The 9388-nt window shown below is 49.0% G+C and overlaps 2 protein-coding genes across 2 annotated transcripts; one reads left to right on the top strand and one right to left on the bottom strand.

Annotated features, from left to right (window-relative positions):
* On the bottom strand, positions 1–811 carry ATP5IF1 (ATP synthase inhibitory factor subunit 1). The gene is made up of 3 exons (XM_034069320.1): positions 665–811; positions 374–486; positions 1–295 (listed from the first exon to the last, which is right to left on the bottom strand). The coding sequence occupies exons 1-3, from the start codon at positions 752–754 to the stop codon at positions 154–156; spliced, it is 345 nt and encodes a 114-aa protein (XP_033925211.1). The 5' UTR covers positions 755–811; the 3' UTR covers positions 1–153.
* A 144-nt stretch (positions 812–955) lies between these two features.
* On the top strand, positions 956–9328 carry DNAJC8 (DnaJ heat shock protein family (Hsp40) member C8). Its single transcript, XM_034069319.1, has 9 exons — positions 956–1185; positions 2016–2117; positions 3435–3491; positions 4792–4858; positions 5499–5593; positions 6443–6514; positions 7374–7465; positions 7963–8038; positions 8547–9328. The coding sequence occupies exons 1-9, from the start codon at positions 1117–1119 to the stop codon at positions 8667–8669; spliced, it is 753 nt and encodes a 250-aa protein (XP_033925210.1). The 5' UTR covers positions 956–1116; the 3' UTR covers positions 8670–9328.
* The last annotated feature ends 60 nt before the right edge of the window (positions 9329–9388 follow it).

A 9388-nucleotide genomic window follows, 5' to 3' on the forward strand; every position in this document is an offset into this window, starting at 1 on the left:
TTACTGAACAGCAAAGAGACTGAGCAGTTTATTTGACATTGTTACAGGCCACAGTATAATTGGAATTTGGATTATGTTGGCCAAAGCATACATACAGTCTTCAACGCTGCTTTACACCACAATCAGCATTGGCCGGGTACATTCAGTGTCGGCTCAGTTATCTTGCTTAAGCTCCTTGATCTTATGCTTATGGCGCTCGATTTCTCTCTGCAGCCGCTCTATCTCTTTCTGGTGATGATCAATCTCCTCCTCATGGTGTTTCCGGAGGGCCGAGATCTGCTCCCTCTCCTTCTCCCTGCAAGCAAAGGGCGGCGCACGCTGCAGCAGCCGCACACGGCGGTGGCTGCGGGGGGAGGCCGCGGGTCCCGCTCACCTGAAGTACCGCTCCTCCTCCGCCGCCTGCTTCTTCCCGAAGGCCCCTCCGGCCTCACGGATGGCGCCGCCGCCGCCGCCGCCCTTCCCGGCGCCTTTGCCCAGCTCACCCAGCTGCGGGGAGAGAGGCGGTGAGCGGGGCACGGCCCGGCGGTGAGCGGGCACCGCGGACACCGGCAGAGCCCCCCGGACACCGGCAGAGCCCCGCGGACACCGGCAGCCCCCCCCGGACACCGGCAACCCCCCCCGGACACCGGCAACCCCCCCCGGACACCGGCAACCCCCTCCTCACCTGGTCAGCGCCCGAGCCCGAGCTCCAGCGCTGCTGCTGCAGCACCAGGGCCCCGCGCAGGCCGCCCCTCGCCGCCGCTGCCGCCGCCATCGCCCGCTGCCCTTGGAGCGCTGCGCGGACGGGACCCGCCCCCCCCGCCGCCGCTACGTCACGGCGCGCGCCTGCGCAGTCACCGCTTCCTACCTGCTGCCTGCGGTGCTGCGGCCCGGTGCGGAGCGCACGGAGAGCGGCCGGGCAGCGGTAGCTCCTTCCCCCGGGGCAAGGCCAGGCCGGACCGGACCGGACCGGGCCGCTCGGTCCCTTCAGGCCGCACCACGGGGAGTGAGGGGACCGGCGCCTGCCGCTAACAGCGCTGCGCCGCCGTCACATGCCCCTTCCCTTGCCGGCTTAAACGCCGTGATCACGTGTGGTTGCGTTGCGTCGCGTCGCGTCACGTGGTGGTGGCGGCGGCAATGGCGGCGGCGGCGGAGCCCGGGGCTGGCGGTGCCGCGGAGGAGGCGTTCCTTACCTTCTATAGCGAGGTACCGGGACCGAGCCGCGGCCTCAGCGCACCCCGATCCCGGCCCAGCCTGCCCGGCCCGGCCCGGCCGCACCGAGCGGGGCCCCGGGGCGGGCCCTGGGCCGCGGGCGGGGAGCGAATGGTGGGTGGAGGGAAGAGAAGGGGGCGAGCGGCTGGGGCGGAACTGTTGCCGCTTCCTTCCGGAGCAGCCTCCGTGGTGAGCGGGGACGGAGCCGAGCGCTCAGCGCCCGTGGGAGCCGTCCCGGGGCTCTCTCCACCGTGCGCCGCTGCTCGGCCTTTTACCGGGACGAGCCCTTCCGGCAGCCCGGGGAGGTGTTTGCTGAGCCCGTCCACACGAACGTGGGGCCGGTTTCTGGGTGCTTGTTTGTCTGAATAAAGGTGAACGTTAAGTGTTAAAAGCACAGTTTGGTTTGGTAATGCTGCGACGTGAACAGAGCTAAATGAGCTGTGTCAGAATGAAGCAGGCTTGGGTACGTGCGCCAGTGTCACTTAAGGTGTTCAATAGGTGGGTTGAAAGCAGCAGCGCAGCAGGTTTCCAAGGAATCGGGATGACAGTGATGGTGTAGGAGCAAAGTGAGGGGAAAAGCCACAGCTGTACAAAACCCAAGCAGAAGCGCTTTTGTACAGTTAAAATGAAATGTTAACAACACTGTCATGCTGTAAAATTGACTGAAAGCTGCTCTGCTGTGTGTGAGTGAAATGCATGTTTCAGATGCACAAGGGGGTTGTGAGTTGTAGTACGCAACAGTGATGACTGGTGTAGTAATCCCCCGGGAAGGCAGGTAAGCATGTCATGATGGTCAGTTCATGTCAGCCTCTCTTGTTCTTCAGGTAAAGCAAATTGAAAAACGAGACTCGGTTCTAACATCCAAAAACCAAATCGACCGGCTGACCCGACCTGGATCTTCCTATTTCAACCTGAACCCTTTTGAGGTTGGTTTGAATGCTTTATCCTCCCTTCTGACTCGGTGTTCCAACCTCCCCATTTCCTGAGTATTTATTTCAGTAGAAAGGCTGACGATAAAGACAGAAAGAAGTTCTCTGGATGTAGGTTACAGCGCAGGAGCTTTCAGAAGGCAGGAGGATGGTGTGTGTGTTTGTCACTGGTTTATATCAGGTGCAAATGATACTCTTTTGACACATTTTCCTTGTGCAACAGCACAGGAAGGTTTGCGAGGTCGATGCTAGGGAGCCTGAATGAGAAGGTAGCAGCTACAGGTGACATGTTCTGAGCACTCTTGGCTTAGCACTTCCAGTTCTGGCTTTTGTTTTGGATGCTCATAGGGTAAGAGGAGGAGTCTGGCTGCTCACAGTAGTGAGCAACCTTTGAGGAGTCACTGGAACACGGCTAATTCCCTTGCACATCACACTCTTTAATTCCAATTGCAATCAGTGACAAAGTCTTAATGAGTATGAAAGCCCGAGGAAGAGAGTAAATAAACCACCTGGTGTTCATCTGGAGCTGGCTTTCACTGCATGTGTTCCTGCTTGAGATCATCCTCATCTGCCTTTTTAAACCCTCAGATGCTTTGTAGTCCCAATTTAGGGCTGTTCAGCCACATCAGCCAGCACATTCACCGTGACCATGTCCAGTTCTGTGTAGATCTTAGTATCTGACCTGGGGAGTAAATCAGGAAAGCCATTTAGAAGTAGACTGTAGCTCTTGTTCATGTCATACCAGTGTGTGTTTGCATTGAGCAGGCTCACTTCTTGCATAGGACTTCTGTTCAGTAAATCACCAAAGAGCTGCAAAACTCTGCCATATCCCTAAAGTTCTATAGACAAAGATCTGAGCTCATTCATGGAGACCAAACAGTAAAACTCTCCTATCTTTCAAAATGATAAAATGAAGTTCTGCCCAAAGTTATATGGTTTTCTGCCCAAAGTTTCAGTTGTGAACGATCTGACAGGATCAAAGCCACCGTGTCTTCAGTTTCTGCCAAATTAAGCACTGCTGCAGGACTAGTTGGAGGCTTAGACCAATTGTGACTATTTAGGGATGGCAGCTGTCCACATGAGACTTGAGTGTGGAAAGGACACTGGCGTAGTTAGAGGAGTGTGTGCACACACAAACAGTGTCCCAGATGTGGTGTTTCTACTTTACTGGATGAAAACTCAGGTCCTGAAGCAGTTCCCTGATGGGGGGGAGCTTTCTGGTGTTGAGTCTGTGCACCAGGAGCCATGTGTTTAGAGCTTGCTCTCAAAACATGAAACATGGTAGTATCATCGAACTCTTATGGTCTCTTTTAGGTCCTGCAGATGGATCCTGAAGCCACAGATGAAGAGATAAAGAAAAGATTCCGGCAGGTATTTGGCTTTTGCACTTGGAGCTTCTGGAAGGAAACTTGAAGCCCTGTAGTGATTATTGTGCAGCTGTGCTTGGGGACAAGGCAGATGGTGGTAAAGCTGTATCTGGGTAGAGGAGTAGCTGTTTTGGGAAGAAGTGCATAAAACAATCTTTGTATCAACAAGAGGAGAGCTGCAGAAGTGTCCCTTTGCCTGTGAAGTGTGTGGTGGGGCTATTGCACACTGATCTGCCCATGTATAACCAGATTATGGAACTTCAGCTCAAAGAGAAGGTCAGGATCTCTCGGAAGAGCTGACCAAAGGTATTTTTCTCAAACACACAGACTTGGATCCAGAAGTGTATTTGCTTTGAGGTTTCTTTGAGAATTTCAGTAGTCATTTTTGGTGGCTGAGTTACCTGGAGCACGTAGAAATAGGGAGAATGGAATGGAATCATGTATTGATGAGATCTAACACCTGAATATAGAGTGTGGAGCTGCCAACAGGAGGAAAAAGATATTGGCATAGCAAATCATGGAGTAAATGAGCAGCATGCTGCTGTTTAGTACCAGAAGCAAACCTTTGTCCTGTGAACTAGAAAGTGCCATCTGTAGGGTCCAGGAAGTCATCATTTTGCACTCTTCAGCACTGCTGCAATGTCAGTTGCCACACTGTGGCTGGTTTTGAACCAGGAAAGATGCAGACAAACTTGAGAGGCCACACAGCAACAGCAAAACTCAGGAGTCAGGAAAACAAGCCACATGGAGAAGGTTTGAAGAAGAAGGTAAAGGATGTGCTTTCCAGCCCAGTTAGGATGCCCTAAGGATTGTAGGGAGCAGTGTCCTGCCTCTCTCTCCTGGATAGAGAGTACAGGAAGGAGTTTTCTTGACTTTCAGTAAAGGAGCCTAAGGAAAAACTTCCCCACTCTTTTAAGCAGTTTGATATTTGAACAGCCTTGGGGATAGCGGAGACCTTCTTAGGATGCTGATTAAGAGGTTAACTTGGGTTGAGGTTGATCTGTGTAAGTTTGTTTCTTCTTAAGACCAAGAATACTAGGTTTGGGTGATCACAGGGTTCCTATCAGCCCCAGGCACTGCAGCCGAAGGATGCTCATGTTCTGCACATCTCAGCCTGTTTATTGTAGGGATTGTGTTTGATTTCTAATCTTTTACTGATGCATACTGGTACATGTTGTCAGCTGGCTTGTCTGTATACAAAGGAATGTGATCCCCTATGTCAGACTGTTCCCTCATCCCACAGAAATCTCTGAAATGCTCCATCTTTTACAATGATCTCGATAGCAAGATCCTTTCTCTTGCAGTTGTCAATATTGGTGCATCCAGACAAAAACCAAGATGATGCAGACAGAGCCCAGAAGGCGTTTGAAGGTAATGCTCTCACCTTTTCCTCGGGCTGCTGCACGGCAATAGCTGGACAGCTGTTTCTCTGTAGCTGGTTTCAGGGTTTATTAGGGATGGATGTTCTACTGAGGGGGCAGAGCTGCTGCAGAGGCTCTTTACATGAGGTGTGGGGTAGCGTTTCAAGCACAAAGCGTCACCAGGTGGCGATAACGGCATCGTCAGCCGGCCCCGGGGACAGCCACGGCCCTGGGTCTTCGAGGTTGTGCGAGAGAAACTGTTTAATCCGAGCATTAGATTTTATTCCAGGACCATATGGCAGAAGTAATGCCATGGGTTTAGGTGTACACCTTGCATTATGCACCTTAAGCTTACATAACGCCCTATGACTATATCACTTGGTAGGACTGATGCTTTCACCCCCCCCCCCCAATTCCAAAGGTGTGTGACAGTTTCTGTCACTATTATACCCCAAAACTCAATTAATGGTGATATCACATACCCAGATACATTTAAAGAAAGCCACACACACAAAACCCCCCAAAACCTGACCAAACGAGTCCCCCCCCCGAATTCTAGGAGGCAAAAGCTGTATGGTCAAGAAGGAGCAATCTTGTGGTGCTTTGTGAATGGGATTACTGGTGCTATTAATGTTGATGCTTTTTGTTAGCTGTAGATAAAGCGTACAAGTTGCTGCTAGATCAGGAGCAGAAGAAGAGAGCCTTGGATGTGATCCAGGCAGGAAAAGAATATGTGGAACACACTGTAAGTATTCCACAGGAACATCCAGGAGTGGGGGTGAGGGGTAACCAGTCATTTCTCATTTACTGTTTGGTACATTAGGCCATTAAAAGATGAGCTGAGCAAAGCTGTGCAGGTGGCTTCTGAGCTCTTCCTGGCATGAACAAAACGTGCATTGTCCAAGACTGCTGTTGAGCTCAGTGCAAGATAATTCAGTGAAATTCAGTACTTGAAATAATTAGGTCAGAGCACAGGATCTGACCTACATATGGGGTTTTTTCAGGTCTGTAAATGGATGATGCAGTTCAGATGTCTGTAGGTGGAAGAAAATAAGTGGTGACAGCAAGAGAAGTTGGGGGGAAATGACCTATAAGATAAGAAAATGAGCTTGGATCGCATTAGCCAAGAAGTTGAGTGATGTGAGTGGACTAAAACACAACAAGCTTGAGAAAGCAGATGATATGGGAGCAGTCAGATACTCTAAACCAAGGAACGCTTTATTTTCTGCTTGGTGTTGTTAGTCTTTTGACTATTACAAAGCAAAAGAGACATCCTCCTGGTTTGGATGGTGTGTATTAGATATAAAAATAACTTAGAACAAGAACAGAGCCCATCTGAGGGATTGGGTTGAATAAATAGTGTCTAACATAGTATTTTTAATGACTACAGTTCATGTGGTAGTGATCTCATACGTATTTATCTGGATCTAGGACCAGGAGGTTTTGGTTGAAAATAAAACATTGATCCACATCAAGAAATCACTGTCATCCAGAGAGCCTCCCCCACAGTGGAGCAGGGATGCAGAACTACTTGGGCACAGTTCTATAAGCCCTAGCAAATCTTCTGTCTCTCACTTTTGTTCTTAATCTTTAGGTGAAAGAAAAGAAGAAGCAGTTGAAGAAGGATGGGAAACCAGCCACTGTAGAAGAGGATGATCCTGAAGTTGTAAGTCATTTACTGGGCAGAGAAACTAGGGAGGACAGAATCTGTTTCAAGAGTACCATGTGTGGGTAATACCTGTACATGTTAGAAAATAACGTAACTGTAGTGTAAAGAGTAAATCTATCCTGAGATTACATAGATCAGAATACTATGTTCTCTGGAGCAAGTCTTCATAGCTTGTGCACCATGCTGTCGTCTTGGGTTGAATTTCTTGTATTGTGAATGCAGGGACTGTGGTGTTCCTGTTGCCAGTATAGAACCCACTGCAGTGAGTCTAAACGTGCTGTTAGTGATGTTTTGCAGTAAGAGCTGTTTTGGCTGTTTCTTCTGAATAGCACTTGAGGATAGATGTGCTGTTATGCCATAAATCACTTTATCTAGAAAAGGCATGACATAAAACCTAGCTGTTCTTACCTGAGTTCTAGCCTGAAAAGTTATCCTAGAGGTTTGAACAGAATGATGGATGATTATCAGACACTGACAGCATTGGTTTTGCCATTGGCATCTTTCTCTTTTCCCTCTTGATTTCACCACAGTAACCCCATTGCAATTGTACTTCCCATTGATTTTTAGAAATCTCTTGCTGTTCTTTAATAATGAAGTTTATTTTAAGTGTACTGATACTCCCTACTGGAAAGCCAGTGCCTTTCACACCCCATCAAGATGATCTGCTGGGAAGTTACTGAACAGTAATGGTTTGCCTTTTCCATATCTCACTTTTACTGACTACTGTCAAGGCAGAATATGGGGTTTATGGGCATATGGTTCACTTTCTTTTTATGCTTCTTACATTCCTATGTAAAGCAGTCATCTCTCCCTGTGTTCATGGGCATTACTTTGAGGCTGGGTTTGTGTTTCGCAGTTCAAACAAGCTGTATACAAGCAGACGATGAAGCTCTTTGCTGAACTGGAAATTAAGAGGAAAGAAAGAGAAGCGAAAGAAATGCACGAAAGGTATGAGCAGCACTCTGCTTGTGCAGTTCGGGCTCTTCCCCCTTCATGCTTCCTCAGGGAAGATAAGGAATCACAGAGTCTTGGAAAAGTCTAAGTCTGGGAGGTAGTTGCAGGGCACTGCTTTTGATGGCAGGTGAACCTTCATTCTTGCCTTGCATGCTCAGGTGTTTATTCACTTCTCACACAATGTGTGTTCTCAACACTTATAGAAACTTACCACTAGTTCTAAAGGAGTCCAACTTGTTCTGCTGAGCAAGAGAAGCTGACTCCCTAGTTGAGTACATGTGTGCTGTCAGTGGTGCCAAGCCACCGTCTCTGCTCACTGTTCTTCCCTGCTGTTTGCTGTCTTAGGGGTGTGTATTTGTCTCTTCTGATCTGAGAAGCACTTTAATCTGCCAAGAAATCAGAAGAGCTGCCCAAGGTGTTTTGAAAGTGATTCCATGTTTCTTTAAAGCAGATGTTGTGGGTTCACTACTTCTTTGTGGTTTCCCTTCTAGGAAGCGGCAGAGGGAAGAGGAAATAGAGGCACAAGAGAAAGCTAAACGAGAGCGAGAATGGCAGAAGAACTTTGAGGTAATCAGCCAGGGAGGGGAGAAACAAGAGGGCACCAGAGGCCTTCTCTGGTTGTGTCTTTGTGTTGAAGCTGGGGGCAAGGAGAGGGAGAGAAGGCAGATGTTTCCCTTCTCTCTCCTCTGAAAGCTGCAGCACAAGGGGAGCTATCTCAAGGATGTGAGACCAGAGTAAGAAGATGGCATGTTCTGTACTGACAGATTAGGAAAATCCAGTGGAGATGAGGTTTCTTGTTGCCTTTGCACATCAGAGGACTCAGGAGGCTGTAGTGAGGACTGCACAACCCAAGCTGCTTGCTTCTGAAACAAGAAACCAGCATGGGGCTTATGCTGGTGCCTGTGGTGTAAACTCAGTTGTAGTTCCACTGTGCTGCCTTCACAGTGTGTGTCCCAGCAGCCAGGATGCTACATGCTGCATAAGGGGGACATTGCTGTTGAGATCTCTTATACAAACCAAACATTCCTTGGCTCTTGCACTACTTAACTCCCTGTTTCCTCCCTGTTGTTCCCAGGAAAGCCGGGATGGTCGTGTGGACAGCTGGAGGAATTTCCAGGCCAATACAAAGGGGAAGAAAGAGAAGAAAAACAGGACCTTCCTGAGACCTCCCAAAGTAAAAATGGAGCAGCGGGAATGATCCTGGCACTGCCCAGGTGCAGCTCCTCAGTCCCCTCCCTGCTTTAAAGGACTCATTGGCACCTAGAGTAAGAATTGCTTTTCAGTTGAGTTGGTTTCAGTATAATTATTGGTCAAAGTATTTTTTTTGTACTCTGTCCATTTGAACTAGGGCCACAGTAGGAACTTGGCCAGGACCCCGCTACATGTAGAACACTTGGCTTAGGAGTCCCCCCACCATTATTGCTGTCCTGTTTGTCTGCTGCCCTGTAACTCGATGTTTTGTACTTCACACACATTGTGTGTTTCACCACTTCTGTTTCCAGTTTGAGAGCTGAACAAGGCACTGGAAATGCATCCGTGTCTTTCCAGGCATCATCTCTCTCAGCAAGTTTGGCTTCGGAAAGGTCCGAGCTGACTCTGGGAATCTGCTTCCAGCACTATGCAGTGCATCTGACCTGCAGTTTGAGTCCTGCAGCTCTCACTGAACTGGATGGTGCTTGGAAAGATGCTTCCCTACACACCCCAAGATCTGATTTCCAACCTAAAATCCCAGCTCTCAGGCTTAGACTTTGTTAATCTCAGGCCAGCTGGTCCCTTCCTCGAAAGGAAAAATAACTTCTCTTGATTTATAGTTCAGTTGCAGTGGTCTGTATGTAAAATAAATTTTTACCCAAGTTACCAGAGCTGCTTTTTCTTGGAATGACTCAAGAACTGAAAGGTGTGAATGGAGTGCTGGCC

The sequence above is a fragment of the Melopsittacus undulatus genome, chromosome 14 (genome assembly GCF_012275295.1).
Source record: "Melopsittacus undulatus isolate bMelUnd1 chromosome 14, bMelUnd1.mat.Z, whole genome shotgun sequence".
NCBI classification, from domain to species: domain Eukaryota; kingdom Metazoa; phylum Chordata; class Aves; order Psittaciformes; family Psittaculidae; genus Melopsittacus; species Melopsittacus undulatus.